General features: G+C 52.6%; 1 protein-coding gene and 1 non-coding gene across 2 annotated transcripts in view; one reads left to right on the forward strand and one right to left on the reverse strand.

Annotated features, from left to right (window-relative positions):
• The window catches only part of LOC125629622 (zinc finger protein RFP-like), a 164,111-nt gene that overhangs the window by 32,880 nt on the left and 113,831 nt on the right, over positions 1-17,400 (reverse strand). The window contains exons 5-6 of the mRNA XM_075119872.1: positions 5,471-5,487; positions 3,357-3,388 (exon numbers count right to left, since the gene is read on the reverse strand). Coding sequence (XP_074975973.1) covers positions 3,357-3,388; positions 5,471-5,487 — 49 coding nt within the window. The remainder of the gene's footprint in view (positions 1-3,356; positions 3,389-5,470; positions 5,488-17,400) is intronic.
• TRNAK-CUU (transfer RNA lysine (anticodon CUU)) lies at positions 767-839 on the forward strand. The gene has a single exon. It is a non-coding gene; the product is annotated as a tRNA-Lys (tRNA).

Here is a 17,400-nt window from a genome sequence, read left to right on the forward strand (position 1 = left end):
AATGGACTCTGACCTCCTTCTGATCAGCGATGGGGTTTCATTATCTTCTCAACAAACCTGTCAGCCTCTGAATGATGAAGGGCCTGAATGTCAGAATCACCAGAACCAAGAAAATTCCAACTGCAGCCAGTCGAGCCTTTGTGAACTTAGCTCATCTGGAAACCAGGTCTGAAGTGGAGAGGTCTGAACTCATGGACTCATAGATTTTAAGGTCAGAAGGGACCATTATGATCATCTAGTCTGACCTCCCGCACAATCCAGGCCTCAGAATCTCACCCATCCACACTTGTAATAAACCCCTATCCTGTGTCTGAACTATTGAAGTCCTCAAATAATGGTTTAAAGACTTTAAGGTGCAGAGAAGCCTCCAGCAAGTGAACCGTGCCCTATACTGCAGAGGAAGGTGAAACCCCCCCAGGGACTCTGCCAACCTGCCCTGGAGGAAAATTTCTTCCCCAGCCCAAATATGGCCATCAGCTAAACACTGAGTATGTGGGCAAGACTCACCCCCTCAACCCAATAAGAGCAGGGCTGGGCAGAGCAGGTGTGTAACAGGGAAAGGAGAGTGCTTTCCCCTAGGCTGCAGAGCCTGGGGCTTAGCTCAACTGATTACAGAATGAGTCCTATCTCAGAGGGACCATGTATTGGTCCCAAAAGAACCAGAGTTCAGCAGTGATAAAGCTCAGCTGGGCTATGAACTGGAATGAGAACTAGGTAGGAAGTTGAAAGCCGCAAGGAAAGCCGAGAAGGGAGCCCGGCATCATGAGCCCGGCTAGCTCAGTCGGTAGAGCATGAGACTCTTAATCTCAGGGTCGTGGGTTCGAGCCCCACATTGGGCGAAGCGAGTAAGTTTTGGGGGGGGAGGGATAGCTCAGTGGTTTGAGCATTGGCCTGCTAAATCCAGGGTTGTGAGTTCAATCCTTGAGGGGGCCATTTAGGGGTCTGGGGCAAAAATTGGGGATTGGTCCTGCTTTGAGCAGGGGGTTGGACTAGATGACCTCCTGAGGTCCCTTCCAACCCTGATATTCTATGATTCTATGATAAGGGAACTTGAGAAGAGAGGTAGGATGTGCCCAGGGAAACCTGCAGCAAAGAGAAAAGAGCAGACCTAGCTGTTGAGTACAGAGGCCTGGGCTGCTACCTGTGTCAAGATGGGAGAGGGTTCCTCTACTGGCCCCAGAGAAGGGGGCATACATGCACCCAGAGAGGGTTACCAAGCCCAGCAAGGGCGTTGCAGGCTGAGGCAGAGCCCCAATAATAATTCCCAACATGTTGTTCGCTTTTTTTATTAGCGGTGCATGTTAAGCTGATGTTTTCACAGAACCTAGCCACGAGGACTCCAAGATCCCTTTCTTGCCAGCTAACAGCTAATTTAGATCCTGTCATTTTGTATGTATAATTGGGATTATATTTTGCCATTTGGATTACTTCACATTTATCAACACTGAATTTCATTTGCCATCGTGTTGCCCAGTTACCCAGTTTTGGGAGATTCCTTTGTAACTCTTTGCAGTCAGTCTTGGACTTCACTATCTTGTGTAATTTCATATCATCCACAAATTTTGCCACCTCACTCTTTATCCCTTTTTCCAGATCATGGAGGAATATGCTGAACAGCACTGGTCCCTGGCCAGGCCTTTGGGAGACGCCACTATTTACCTCTCTCCAGTCTGACAACAGACTATTTATTCCTAACCTTTGTTTCCTATCTTTTAACTGGCCTGCCTGGCAATGCTTTCAGGATCATCCAATGATCCTTAATTGAATTGAATGACAAGCCTTTTGTGATCTTAATCACCCTGCCTCTGTTTATAAACAAACTCCCAGGCTCAAAGGGGGAAGCTGGGAGCAGCACAGAACTTATCACACTCAAGCTGTGCTGAAGCTTCATCTGGGCCTAGGGCATGCCCTGTGAGCAGGCCTCTGGGCCAAAACATGGGGGCAAGAGCCCTCCCCTGCTCCCCCCAAACGGTGCCCCTATGTGGCCTAGGCAGGAACCACGTCTCCTAACCAGCACATCCTGAGGATCCAGAGACCTCTCTCCAGATCCTAGTGCTTCCAAAGACCCAGACAGCCTCTCTCCCTCCACCTCTTGCCAAGTCTACCCACAAGGGAGCTTTCCTGCTCCCTTTTACATCCTCCCCCCAGTCTGTGCTTGCCCTGCAGGTGTGTTGGAGTGGGGCTGGCTGAGGCCAGAGCCGCTCCTTAATCCTTTGTTGCCCTGTTACAAGAGGTAAGGAACAAGGTCCTGCCTTCCCCAATTGCTCGGGGGAATCCTCTCAGAGCAATCAGTGTAGGGCTTTATGCCTCCCTACAAACAGATCACTTTACATGGTGTGTCAAGAAGCTGCACACCCCTCGCCCGCTTTGTTTAGAGCAACATTAACTGCCAGAGGGACTTCTGCTCTCAATGCGCCAGCCCTGGGGTGACCAGATATAGCAACTGTGAAAAAACGGGGCAGGGGGTGGGGGGTAATTGGCGCCTATATAAGAAAAAGTCCCCTGAAATGGGACTGTCCCGATAAAAACGGGGCATCTGGTCACCCTGGACAGCCCTGAGGGAAGGATTCTGCGTTTCCCTTGCTCCAGTCCGGGCTCTGCTGCTGCGGAGCTGATAGGGAAGGCTGGAGGGTTCCTGGAGAGCATGTTGCCGCCCCAGCAACCCGCTACCGCCATGGCCATGGGGACAGGGGCGGCAAGTTGTATGGACCCATGGTGCCTGGGCTCCAGTAATCTTGAGGGCCTGGGCTCCCGGATCCCCCCGGGTTCGGGGCCGGGTCTCTCCCTCGGCCCCGCCTGCCGCCCCAATGTGCCTCCCCCGAGTGTCCCCTGGCCCCCACTTGCTGCTCCTGTGCACCTCCCCCCCCCCAGCCCAGAGCATCCCTGTCTCTCCCATGCAGCTCCATGCTGCCTTCCTGCATCACCTGCCATCGCAAGGCCCTAGTGCCCCCCAATTACCACTGCCAGGGCAGACTGACCCCGAGCTTGCCCTTCCCCCTCAGACCCTTTCATTTTCTGGCGGGACCCTCCACCAGCACAGGGGGTCCCCCCGCCTGCAGTCACCGCTCCTGCTCCACGCTGGACAAGGGCAGCCCCACCCCCACCCCCACCACCACCGAGGCTTTCCCCCCTCGGTGACACCCACCACGGGGGAGACGAGTGGGCTTCCTGTACCTGAGAGGGGCCCTAGGAGCAAGTGCAGTGACAGTGGTGTGAGGTGAGTGTGGTGCGGGAGGGGGATGTGGGGGGGAATGTAGGGGGCCCACCCCCAGAGCTCTTTGCTGCCTGCATGGAGAGGGCTGGGGGAATCCTTCTCTCTGGCCCTTGCCCCGGGGCACCCTGTCTGCACCCCAAACTCCTCATCCCCTTCCCTGTCCCACCCCAGAGCCTGCACCCCCACCCCCCGTTAAGATTCCTTCACCACTCTGAACTCTGGGGTACAGATGTGGGGACCCGCATGAAAGCCCTCTAAGCTTATTTCTACCAGCTTAGGTTAAAACTTCCCCCAGGCACAAATTCTTTGCCCTGGGACGGTATGCTCCCACCACCAAGTGATTTAACAAAGAATCAGGGAAAGGACCATTTGGAGTTCCTATTCCCCCCAAAATATCCTTTCCCGGGGAGGCTTGAGAACAATATCCTAACCAATTGGTTACAAAGTGAGTACAGACCCAAACCCCTGGGTTTTAGGACAAGGGAAAAATCAGTCAGGTTCTTAAAAGAAGGATTTTATTTAAAAACAAAAAGGTAAAAACTACCTCTGTAAAATCAGGATGGAAGATAACTTTACAGGGTAACAAAAGATTCAAAAACCCATCAGAACTTCCTCTAGGCTTAGTTTCAAAATTACAAAAAACAGAAATAAACCTCCCTCCAGCCAAGGAAAAATGCACAAGCGAAAACAAAAGATAATCTAACATGCCTTGCCTGGCTTTTACTTACAATTTTTGTAATATGAGAGACTTTTTTTGGAGACTTTAATGGAGGAGGGGTTTTCTGACCTGATGCTTCTCTGCTTCCCAAGAGAACACACACACACACACACACACAAACACAAACAAAGCCTCTCCACCGCCCCCAGATTTGAAAGTATCCCTTCCTTCCCAGCTGCAGCTCTGTGGCTGCTTTGGCAAGGGAGAGCCCCCCACCCCACCCCCCGTCCTTTCCAGCTCGAATTCAGGGGCTACTGTGGTGGGGGAGAGAACCCCACTTCTTCCCAACCCCAGCTTGGGGGCTGCTGCGGTGGTGGAGAGAGGGCACATCCATCGCATCAGAAAGTTTAAGACTATGGATATTAAAATATGAGTTGTGTGCTTTTATGTGTAGAACAAAAAAAGTTTTTATTATTATTAAGGGGTTTTTTTTATGTAGCACTGTGACGAAGTGAGACTGTTCTTTATGTTTTCTCTGAATCCTCTGTGGGTGCCTCAGTTTCCCCTATGCATTTCTTAAGTATCTTGGTGGGGGGATAAGGGGGTATGATAGTTGCAGAGCCCCAGAGGGCCAGTGTCATACCTTCAGCATAGACACTGGCTAATTCCCTGTCTCCTGGCCACTGATGGCCTGGGCCCCTCCCCTCAAGGTGCCAACTGAAGGTGTCAGAGAACAAAGAGACCAGGTGTCCTCCTGGCTGGGGAAAGAGACAAAGGCCAGAGGAGGGGCTGGAGAGTTTCAGTTTGGAGCTGGCTGGGGAAACGGAGGGAGGCGCAGACATGGTCTGGCTTCCCTGCCCCCCAAGATGGACCTGACTGAGGGGTCCTATTCTCTGTACCAACAAACTCTCTTTTAGACCGTGTTCCTGTCGTCTAATAAACCGTCTGTTTTACTGACTGGCTGAGAGTTACGTTTGACGGCAGAGTTGGGGTGCAGGGCCCTCTGGCTTCTGTGGGAGCCCCGCCTGTGCGGACTCACTGCGGGAGGCACACGGTGAGGAAGGGGATGCTGAATGATCCGAGGTCAGACCCAGGAAGGTGGAAGCTGTGAAGCTTCTTGCCCTGGAGACAGTCTGCTCACAGCGAGGAACAACACTGGGAAAGATCATTGAGTGTGGTGTCCACACTGACAGTTTATTGCCAAAACGTTGCCACAAAAAGCTCTACGCCTCTCGTTGAGGCGGTTTTATTTTGCTGCAAAAACAGGAGACTTTTGTCGCTTGGAGTGACATTGCAGTGTGTTCGCTCACACAGTTTTGTCCCCAATCATAGACTCTCAGGGTTGGAAGGGAGCTCAGGAGGTCATCTCGTCCAACCCCTCCTGCTCAACGCAGGACCGATCCCCGACTAAATGGGACATTTCAACTTGAATGGTCCCCTGAAATGTGTGTGAGCTATGATAGACTATCTGTTCCACCTTGTACTTAGCTGTGATACCGAGTACATTTCCCAGACTGAAGAAGAGTTCTGTGTAAGCATGAAAGCTTGTCTCTCCCACCAACAGAAGTTGGACCAATCAAAGATAACACCTCACCCACCTTTTCTCTCTCTCTCTCTCAAAAAAATGTTCTGTTGTTTTCCGTTTTCTGTCAAAATCTTTGGAGGTGGTTTGCACTGTGCTCCTTTCTACTCAGCTGAGGAAAGAGAGAGGGGAGAGGAGGGGGGAGAGGAGCTCCTAGATACATAGATTTTAAGGTGAAAAAAATCCATTCTGATCATTTTAGTCACATCTCCCGCATAGCAGAGGCTGGAGCTTTCCAGCCAGCGATTCCCCCCTCAGGCCCATCGCCCTAGGGGGCTGGTGAAGATACCCTTTGGGGGAGCTCAGGGAAATGGCCAGGCCCCACTCTCCGGTCTCAGGGTCGCTGTCTCTATCCCAGCCTGGTGCGGAGATGAGGCCCCAGCAAGGAGGGGAGGGAGGTTGGAGAGCCAGCCTGCCCCACGCTCACCCCACAGCAGCGTGCTGTGGGGCTGGGCCCGGCGCCCTGCTCTGGCCTGTTGGCTCTCCCCACTCTCAGATTTGCTGGGCGGCTCATTCCAATGAGTGGGGCTCAGACCTCTGACCACCCCAAGAAGACAAGGAAGGTCCCCAGCCCCACATACGGTGAAGGTAGGATGCTGGATGCCAGGGTAAAGGGGTGAGGGGCCCTGTGGGGGGATCCGGGGTGAGCCCCAGGGGACCAGAGCGACTGAAGAAGGGAGAGGGGGGTTGGTGTAGCCAGGAGCTGGGGGCATTCGGGCTGATGGGTAGGGTAGATGGACCGGGGTGTTGGGGGCCACAAAAGGGCCCTGGGGGGAGTCGGGGTTCTGGAGCAGTGGCAGGAGGGGCTGGGGTGAAGACAGAGGGAGGTGTGGGGAGGGAAGTGGTTTGAGGATGGTGGGGGATGGGGGCGTAGGGACGGTTTTCAGAGGTGGGTTTATTAGGGAATGGGGCTGGGGGGATGACGAGCAGCGGCGGGGGGAGGTCTGGGTGGGGTGAGGGGGTGCTGTCAGGGTGATGTTTTCTGGGGGGGTGTAGTTGGAGGGGTGTGCCATGAGGTGGATATATGTGGGGAGAAGGGGGTTGGTGTAGTGTGGTGGGTGGGGGATGTGGCAGAAGGAGGTTTTGTGGGGTTTGGGTTTCTCCAGGGGTGCGTGGATGTGTTTATTTGGGGATGGGGTAAAAGGGGTTGGATGGATTTAAACAGGAGCTGTGGGGAGGGTTGGGGGTTATATGGGGGTCTGTGGTGGGGGTGTTGGCTGGGAACTGCAGGAGGGTATTGGGGGGTCTATGGCAGAGGGTCGGTTGGGGGGCTATGGCAGAGGGTTGGTTGGGGGGCACTGTGGGAAGGGATTAATTGGGGGGTCTATGATGGGGGTTTGGAGGGGAAAGGGAAGGGCGGTGGGGGGCTGGGAGCACAGGGAGCCGTGTGGCAGTGCCGATGGCAGCAGCTGGCTGTGTCTGTCTCCCTCCCTCCCCTGCAGCCCCTTCCCCCTCCCCTCCCCTCCCCTCCCTCCATCTTACTCCCCACACCGGGGACAGGCCTGGCACGCTGGGCACACTCAGGATGGACTCTGCCCGCGGCACCACACCGGGCCACGGGGACTCTCCCTGCACGTCCTCCTGCTGGGCAGCCAGCGGGCTCTCACCAAGCGGGAGGCTCGCTCAGATCTGGCAGGGGGTGAACCCCCTCTAGCCCGAGCCCACCCCTGGCAACACCCCTGGCTTGTCCCGGAGCTAGAGAGGATCTTTTAGAAGGAGGCATCCAGCCCTGATTTAAAGACTGCAAATGACCCAGAATCCACCACAGCCCTGGACAAACTGTTCCAATGGCCAGTTGCCCTCACTGTTAAAAATGTGCCCCTTCTTTCTCGCCCAAATTTGTCTCCCTTCTGCTGCCAGCCATTGGCTCCCATTTCGCCTTTGTCTAGGAGACTAAAGAGTCCCTGGCAACCATCAACCCCTCCCTGTAGGTACTTCAAGTCAACTCTTTGTGGAAGCTTTGCTCACCTTCTCCCTGTTAAGTTACATAGTTTGAGGTTCTTGAGTCTTTCACTGTAAGGTTGCTTTTCCAGATCCCCAAATCGTTCTTGGAGCACAGGTCAGCACCACCATGTTGTGCGACGGACACTTGACAAAATTACTGGACTTAGTGACAGACATTGCAGGAAGGATTATGTCTTTCAGTCATTCAACCCAGATTCCAATTGCCATGGACATCACAACTCTGAGCCATTTACCAAGGGATGTGGTGGAGTTGCCATCATCTGGAGACTTTACAGGAAGGCTGGAGTCTCCTTCTAAAAGCTACACTCCAAGTAGGGTCATAATTGATTGACTTTAAATAATGAACACGCCTTTAGAGCAGGGATGTCCTTGGGGAGTGCTGTAACCCCTGAGGCTCAGAGTTATGGGGCAGCTGTGTCTGATTCAAAGAGAGGGCTGAGAGCCCCAGTCAGAAGTATGCACCTCCCTCCAGCCCAGGATTTAGGTGCTGAACTTTTTGAGGGGGCAGGTTTGGGACACACTCCTCTTAGCATCTCCCAGGGGCTACCTTAGGCACCTGCCTGCAGAGCACGCTGGCTTTTGTGACTCCCAGTCTTACTCCTGTTGCTCCCCATTCATTGTCCAGGGAGCCTGAGTATCTGTCTCAGGCATTGTGAACCCCAAGGGTGTTTTCCTTGCTGCTGACAAGCTTGGAGTTGCTCCACTCTACGTTCCTGTGTGAATCACAGAAATGCAGGGTGGGAAGGAACCTTGAGAGGTCCTCACTGCCCGGTGCAAGATGACCCCAGTGCCCTGCTATTGACACAACCTAAATCAGTGGTTTTCAACCTGGGATCCGCACACTATGTCTAAGGTTTCCAAAGGGGTTTGCACCTCCATTCAAAATTTTTTAGAGGTCCGCAAATGAAAAAAAGTTTGAAAACTACTGACCTAAATGATTCTGTATTGGAATGGGTACTGACAGCAGCGAGATAGGATGTGAGAGTGGTCTGCGGCTTTAATGACGGGTAGGGAAAGCATAGGGTTAGTTGGTATCATGCATGCAACAGCGAAGGGATTGTTGTGACACAGGGGCCCCTTGGTGCCAACTGGCAAAGAGTTTGCTGTTTACAAGCAACTCCTGTCTCAGAACTGACAAACTCACTACAACTAATACATCTTTTTCAACGTGTTTATCCATAAAGGGTAGCATCCAAGGTGTCTACTGAAAGCTTGTAATGTACTGCTACTCAATTATTGCGAGGTGTACATATAGGGAATAATGTAGCTGTACTAAAAGTTTTGCCCTTATGGTCTTGGAGTAAGAGTTAGTCAGCAGGGAATCCTGTCTCGGTGATGGCCCATTTAACTGGGAGGGAGTTGTCATCCCTCCCTGGCTCATCTATTATGTAACGTTTCGCTCAATTGTCTACCAACCCAGAACAATCAACGGAAAGCCAAAGACACTATAAACATCAAAACCCCATGGAAGCAAAAAAGACGAAATGACAGGGAGGGGACGGCCCTGTCTGGGAATAAAGACAAAAGACTGATTCCGTACATGACAGGAGAAAGAGACTGCACTCGTTCACTGAGGAGGTACCTGGCCGAGCAGGGGTACTTTATGAAAGACCAGGTCCTAGCTCCGTGGGGCCTGCAATCCCTGTGACAGACTGAACTTTGGGGTGAGAATCTACTTTATTAGATAGGAAAGGTGACCATGAGTAAGCTTAGGCCCTAGTTTGTGCTTTATGATTTTGTTTTGTATGTAGCCATTTGCTTCTGTCACTCACTCTTGTTTCTGTGTGAATCTCTGTTCTTTATTAAATAAATTCCCTTTTGTTTTACTGTGACTGAACTCAAGTGCTGTGTGACAGAGGACCGGGGGCGGGGGCGGTAAGGTGAAACTAAGGAACCCAGCGATCGGGGTGGATGCCAGAAGGGGACACTTTGAAGGAACTCAGGAGCTGGGGTGCATCGACTGTGAGGCTGCAGGGCTGGTGGAGACCAAAGGAGAGCGTCTGAGCGGCCAGTTGTGTCTGGAGCTCTCACTCAGCTAGCACAGGCAGGACTCCCTCGTGCTGGAGGCAGGGGGTAACAAGGTGACTCCCAGCCCTGGGCACCCCGAGAAGCATCATAGTTGTAAAAGTCTGGTTACATTTTACAGGGCCTGGCTCAGCACTGAGGGCCAGGCAGCTGTAGATATACCCATCCATTGCCGTGACAAGGCAGAGAGGCAGCGTGTGTATTATGGTCATGGGGGAGGGGCAGCACGCACTGAGGGCAGAGTTAAGGTGACTTGGGCTTTTACCTTACCTGAAGTTTGAGTTTTGCTGAATGCAATGGTATGGAAGGGCACAAGCTTTCCCCTTAGCCGCACGGTTGCTCTGTGATTCCGCAGTGTTCCTCCCCATACTTTGGTTATAGTGAAGTGGCTTTCAACCTTTATTCATTGCAGACTCCTAAAAAATTTCCAAGGAAGGTATGCACCCCTCTGGAAATCTTACGCAGACTACGGACCCCCAAGGGGTCTGTGGACCACAGGCTGAAAACCACTGGTTTAGTACAATAGCAGTGCCTCGCAATGTTTGCAGTTGCTACCAGGACTGCCATGGCAAGTTTTAACACAATCTGCATAAGCATGTGAATTTTAGAGCACTTGGAGTCATCCACTTAACAAGAAGGGCTTCCCAACCTTGGCTAGGGCAGAGCTGCCCTGGCTCTCCCTTACTGTATGAAGCAGGGGGAGAATGAAGGGGAGAGGATCCACCCATCTATCTGCAGCAGATTGGGCTCAGAGAGGTGGGAAGTGGCCCACTCATCTCCCTGAGAGGTTCTCAGCTGAAAGAGAACACCCAGGAGGGCTCAATACAGCCTGAAAGCACAGCTCTGAGGCACGTGAACTGCCCCTGTTCACTTTAGTGGGGGTTCCCCTCCCCCCACCCCAGGGCTGGAGAGTTTCTGGTGTGTCAAGCACCCTCCTTCTCAGCAGTGTGTCCTTGGTATATGCCCCAAACCTGCCTGTTCTCAGCTCCCCCATCCAGAGGTGCAAGGGCTCCCCTGATCCTGGCCCACAGAAAGGCAAGCTCCACCTGAACCTGATTCAGGTAGGAGGAAACTAGAAGAAGGGGTCAGTTCCCCATAGGCAGGCAGGCAGGCAGGCAGGGCCCTTCCCCCCGCCCCCCAAAAAATACTGCAGAGCTGTGTGCGGACCATAAATTGGAGTGACCAGGACATCTCTGTAAATGCGCATGAGCTAGCCCTGACCTTAGTACAGACACACACAGACTTTCACTGCCATTCAGCTGGTTGTGGACATCCAAATCCCCTCAGCACTTTTGAAATCTCAGCCTGATCTCCCTGGGAAGGGAGTGACTCAACGCAGGCACACCTCCTCCTAGCTGGTCTGGGAATCAGTTCTCTCCCCATCTGGTGCCCTCTTCCATGAGTTGCTCACATTGTTACCCCTCCCTATAACTCAGGGTGCTCCCTTCTTGTGACTCAGCCCTCCGGCCAGGTCACTATGTGGCACCTCAGGGTACTGACAAGCTATCCATCTGCCTTCTAAGGCAGCTTCTGTCCCAACGCCAGGTCCTGGGCCACTTTGCCGGTGGGGGGACCCAGGTACCCTCTGACTAGCACGCTAGGCCTGCTCAGTCTCAGACCCGGTTACTGCAGCCCAGCACTCTATCTACTTGCCTTCCTCTGGGTCCTCCATGCCCCTTTGCTACTTCACTCCTCTAGATCTCTTGTCAGACTCCCTGGCTCAGGGCACAACTCCAGGGCTTCTTTATCCCCCTGGATCTCCTCCTTGTCCCAGGCCAACTCCCTTTCTCCCCAAGGAACAACTGCAGACATCCTGCCTCCCAGCAGCTCATTCCTGCATGGGCTTCCTGGCTTGATAATGCTCGCCCAGCTCCTCCCACAGCTGGGCTTCACCTGCCATTAGGCCCTATCAAGCCCTGGTTTCCCTCCAGGTGCAGCATCGAAGGTTAATTGGCCCCTCCCAGCCCACATTAACCCACTCAGGGCTTGTGTGGGGTGGACACCCCATCACACCCACATACCCAGTGCAATTTTCTTGAGCTCAAAGTCCTTACAAGAAAGAGAAGCATGGCTAACCCCCTTTTGCAGATGGGGAAACTGAGGCACGGAGGAGTCATGTGATTTGCTCAGGGTCACCCAGCTGGTCAGTGGTAGGCATGGAAATAGACAGCAGGCTCCCAGCTCCCCAGCTACTGCCTCCCAGGATATAAACACCAAGTTAGTGAAGAAAATGATAGAGCCCAGGATTGTCAAAGGGCCTCACGGGGGCCAGCTGAAATTCCAGGGGAGCTGGGCCTCTATATCCCTCTCAAAGCCCTTTGAAAATCCAACCCTAAGAGAGGGGATATTATGTCAATGTTTGGGTTTTTTTTTTTTTTTTTTTTTTTGCATGTGTTTATTCTCCTTGACATGAGACAGGAGAGATTCTCTTGCCATGAGCACCCTGACAGTGCTATGAACTAAGGTGAATGGAGCGTTAACTAACAGAGATACATGTGTGATTAATTCAAAAGTTGACGTGGGAACATGGAGGTTTTTGGGGGGGTTTCCCCAAGGTCAGACTGGCAGTGCCTGGGGGGTTTTCGCCTTCCTTTGCAGTGCAGGGCAGGGGTCACTTGCTGGCTTGAACTCATGTAAATGGTGGATTGTCTGTCACTTGAGGTCTTTAAATCAAGATTTGAGGACTTCAGTAACTCAGCCAGAGGTTGGGGGTCTATTCCAGGAGTGGGTGGGGTGAGGTTCTGTGGCCTGCGATGTGCAGGAGGGCAGACCAGATGATCATGATGGTCCCTACTAGCCTTAAAGTTAACGTGATCTCCGGGGGGAAGACAGAAGCAGCATCCAGCAGAGCCCCTCTCAGCTGCAAGGGGTGCTGCAGGAGGCGATGGTGACCTGCTGTACAGCCTGGATCCATTTCATTTGAAACACATTAATTTCACTGACGCTCTGCTTAGGACAAAAATATTTAAAAAAACAAACAGAAAAACAAACCAACCCAAAAGGCTGCTTCATTCTGTGCTCATTAAAACCATTCCTGTTAGCAAAGCTCCTTCTAAAAAGAACTCTCTCCAATGAGCCTTGCAGCGTCTGTGAGTGTATCGAGACCGACAGGAGGACACACTGGTCATTACAACTTCGCTTGTCTTAATGAGCACTCAGAGAAGGGCTCAGCCCAAAACAGGGCTGGGCCCAGCCTGGAGAGCTGACAACTCTCTCGAGGAATTACGGGCCAGCAGCAGAAACAAAGTTACTCGTTGCTTTAATGGGTCCCGCCGCGGGCCATCAGAATGGCAACACTGCTGGGAAATGCCAGTCTCGGTGGCAGTCTCGTGGGGGCTGATTAGAACAGAAAGTCAGAGGCATTGATTAAAGTTAGACAAAGGAAGGGACGGGTCTGTTCCTATGCAGATAGCCCTGATGGGTAAAGCCAAAGCAGTCAAGCCGTTCATTCCCAGTGCCTGTGACAGGTGATCCCCCCCTTCGTAAATTCCATCAGACCCTCAGGTAGTAAGGGAATGTGAGGGACTTCTCTGGGGGTGGGGGGGTGCAGTGAAACAGACATGTAAACAAACCTCAGTTTCCCACGAGGTTAGCAAAGGCGTCATGGCCCAGGGGCACTGAGCAAATGGCAATTCCGGGTTTCTAGGCCTCAGTGACTGACGGGCATTGCTGTCCTGCCCGCAACCCCTACCTCTGCTGATGTCCTCAGTCCTAACCCACAGCCCCCTTTTTCCCCACCCCGTTCCATCTCTGGGCTCACACACACACAGCTGTGCTGCTGCCCCTCCATCCCGACCTGCAGCCCCCTGCGGTCCCAGCCCTGACTCCCTGACAGCTCTGCTGAGGGATCTCAGCCCTGACTGACAATACCCCTGTTGTGCCCGTCCTAACGCTGCCCATACATCACAGCAAGGAGCTGTCATTGCTGCCCTGCCCCAAACACACAGCGCTGACAGTTCCCGTCCATCCTGACCCTCTGCGATCCAAGTCCACCCCCCACCAGAGCTCTGTCAATGCACCACAGTTGTGACTGGCAGCTCTCCTCCTGCACTGCTCCTGCCCTGTCTGCAGCACGCAGGCGAAGGAGCCTGGCCCAGGCCCTGCGTCCTCAGAGCTCTGGTATTTCTGTGGAGTTCTGAGCTCCGGCAGCCCCTGCCAGGCCAGGCCCAGGCCAGAACTGAGCTGTCTCCATGCCTCACAAAGCAGCTTGCACTTCTCCCCCCTCACCCACCCACCCTCACAGAACAAGTGTCCTTCCTTCCGAGAGGGCGCAGAAGGGAAATACGCACACACCCCCACACCCGAGCGAGAGAAGAGGACAGCAGGGATGCATGCACCTGCACCCACACACTGAGCAGGTCTCATTCCCTCCAGCAGGGGACAACAACAAAACACACACACACAAATACACAGGAGATCCCACAGCCTCCGGCAGGGGGAACACCCTCACACACATACTGTCCCAGATCCACAGGATCGGTGCTGCGCCCCCAGCTTTGGAACAGTCCCTTGGTGGATCCCCTTCAATGGGCCAGACCCCCAAAGGGTCTCACTCTCCCTTCAGGAGAAGCCCTGTGGCATCACCACCTCCTGGACTGACCCTCTGAGAGAGATGTGCAGGGACCCAGGCGCCTCCCCCAGGATTCACAGTGACACTCGGGCAGCTTGTGCAAAACAGCCGGGTTTATTAGTCACGTGGTCACAGCCTTGGAAGCTCTTAGGTTAGCACAGAGAAATGAAGGTGAAAACATCGTCCGTTCTGGTCAGCCCGGGGCCCCGCCCAGCCGGAGTGAACCCCATGTCCAGGCTGTGTCTGTGTGTCTGTCGAACCTCTGTAGTCAGTTCCCAGAAGAGAGCGCGTCCGGAAGCCGCCTCTGACCCCCCAGCTCACCCCTTCCCAGGCCTCCGTTCTCCAGCTAGCAGGTGGGTGTCTTTGCTCAGCTTCCCTGCGAGAAGGGGGGAAATCCAGGCAGCACTGGCATTGTCTCACTGGCCCCCTTGTTCATCTGGGTCAGTTTCAAACAGTTTCTTAACGACTCTTCATGCCACCCAGACAGGGAGCTGACAGGCACACTCCTCTGTCTTTTAGCCTTTCCTGAAAACACACGGAGTCCTTTTCCCCGCACTGGGTAACCACGTGCCATAGAGGGGAAACCGAGGCACATAGTGAGGTCATAAAAATATTACCAAAAATTCCCCCTTCCTCACATATACACATGCACACAGAGCAATATATCACCAAAAATGTTAAACTTCTGTTATAGACCTGGGTCTTCATAGTGTGAATCAGAATTCACCTTCCGTGACTTAAGTGGAGCTAATGCATTAGGGCACCTGACACCCTGATTTGTCTCCAGAGGTCAGTTTCTAACCTTGGTCTCACTGGTGTAAGTTTGGAGAAGAAGAAGAATTCATAAGAATAGTTTGGAGCACGTGATGGGGATCCAGAGACCGTAGCTTTAATATCAGAGGGCCTGGACTTTCTTTGCGACCTCAGCCAAATCACTTAGGCAAAAGTTTTCAAACTCAGGTGCCTAAAGTTAGCCAGCAAAAATCCCTACTAATCAAAGTGGCCAGACTTGTAGGTGTGTTGGGCACCTGCATTTCTCAGTGACCTGTCTGGGAGCCAGGGCTGCCCAGCAATCCTGAAAAACACACCCAGACTAAAACAGAGACGTTAAGGCTAAGATTTTCAAACTGCCGAAGGGATCTGGATGCCCAATTTCTCTTCATTTCTAGGGGAGTTAGGCATCTAACTTCTTTAAGCACTTGTGAAAATTCCACAAAGCACCTAAATACCTTTAAAAACCTGTCCCTCTGGATACTAGGATTAGATGCTTTTGACAGTGTGACCCATCTCCTCTCTGTGCCTCAGTTTCGCCAGATGGGGCTGGGGCTGAGGTCTACAGTTGGGCCAGATGAGAACTAACTTTGGCACTTTGAAAGCAGCTTTATAGAAGCTAGATGTCCAAATCCCATTGAAATTCAGTCGGATTTAGGTGCCTAATTATTATTAATTTTAGGTCCCCCAATTTGAAAATGTTGGCCACAAATCAATCTTCCTAAAGCTGTTCATTTGGGAAAAGCAGAGGTTGCAATTTCATTGAGGAGCAGGACGCTTAATGCTAAACGATTGTTTTGAACAGCCACGGATCACAGTTTTGCCAGGAGACTCATAGATTCCCAGCTGTTCCAAGGGCGGAAGGGACCCCTGGGATATAGTCTGTTCTGGGCATAGCACAGGCCAGAGACCCTCACCTACGGACCCCAGCGAGGCGGTGACGGCTGAGCGTGTGTTGGAGGCATTGGACTGGCCCTCGGAACTCCCAGCTCAGTTCCTGGCTTTGCCCCAGATGCCCTGTGTGGCACTGAGCGCGTCACGTAGGTTGATGTTTTCAAACTAAATGTGATGGGAATTGTGTATCCAAATCACCTAGTTAGGACTGGAAAATATCAACCTTAAACTCTGTGGGCCAGATCCTCAGCTGGAGCCAATCAGCCGTCGCTCCATTGGAGTCACTGGGCAGATCCCCAGGTGGTGTGACCCAGCCGTAGCTCCACTGGACTCATCTCCTCCCTGCGTGTGCTCAGACACGACAGTGCTCAGAGGCATTTACCTACCTAGATAGACAGTGGGGGCAAAACCTGTCCCCACTGAGCTCAAAGGCCAACCTCCCATTGGCCCTGTCTCACCAGAATTGGGGCCTACGTGCGTTTCCTGCTGGTGACTTAATACAAAGGCAAATCTCGGCGGGTGCCTGGGGCGCTGCGATCCCATCCACAGTCCAAGCGCCCCAACCAGCCCTTGCTGCTTAGGAGTTTTGACTGACAAATGGGAAGCATTTGGAAGCGAACCGGTAAAGAGAAAAGATGGAGAATACAGCAGATCTCCATGAAATTCTGGCTGCTTCATGCAGTCGCCAGAGGGCAGCAAAGGATAAGGAATGAGAGGGAAGCAGCATTATAGGGACTGGACGGGAGGGGATGACTCCCTGGTCTCTTCTGGCCTTGGAAACTATGGGACCATCTCATCTTCCCTCGTGTGTAACACAGGCCCTAGCACTGGTCGCATTCTGCGCTGTATTAACAGGCGGGTCATATGTAAGACGTGGGAGGTAACTGTCCTGCTCTACTCGGCCCTGGCGAGGCCGCAGCTGGAGTACTGTGTCCGGTTCTTGGCACCACACTTAAGGAAAGATGTGGACACATTGGAGAGAGTCCAGAGGAGAGCAACAAAAATGACCAAAGAGTTAGAAAACCTGACCTGTGAGGAAAGGTTAAAATACTGGGCATGTTTCGCCTTGAGACCAGAAGACTGAGGGGGACCCGACAACAGGCTTCCAATAAGCGAAGGGCTGTTCTGAAGAGGACGGTGATCCATTTTTCTCCATTGCCACTGAAGGGAGGAGAAGCAGCAATGGAGATTCAGGTTGGATATTAGGAAAAACTCTCTCTCTCTCTCTCAGGGTAATCGAGCTCTGGACCAGGCTTCCAAGGGAGGTTGTGGAATCCCTGTCACTGGAGGTTTTTAAAACCAGGTTGGACAAACACCTGTCAGGGATGGTCTAGGTTTACTCTTGCTGACTCAAAGATTAAAGGATTTATTCCAAGAGGAGGTGTGAAATATACATTTGATAAGTGAAGTTTCTTGCTCAGAACTATTTCTGCTTCAGTAACTGACCAAGATGTTACCCTTCATGTATCTACCCTAGGCATTATACCTCACCCAGCACTGTTGTATCTGACTCCCAAGTATTTTTCAAGTTATCTCATAGCACAGCTGTAAGTGGGAATATCATCCTCATCCCTATTTTTCAAAGGGGAAACTGAGGCACAAAGCAATGAAGTGACTTACCCAAGGTCACGCTATAATTAGGTGATGGGTGCTGAGTTCAATTCTCATCCCTATGTTCCCCAATCCAGTGCATCACTGGGATACTCTCTGCAGGCCAGTCT

Source organism: Caretta caretta, chromosome 14 (genome assembly GCF_965140235.1).
Source record: "Caretta caretta isolate rCarCar2 chromosome 14, rCarCar1.hap1, whole genome shotgun sequence".
NCBI classification, from domain to species: domain Eukaryota; kingdom Metazoa; phylum Chordata; order Testudines; family Cheloniidae; genus Caretta; species Caretta caretta.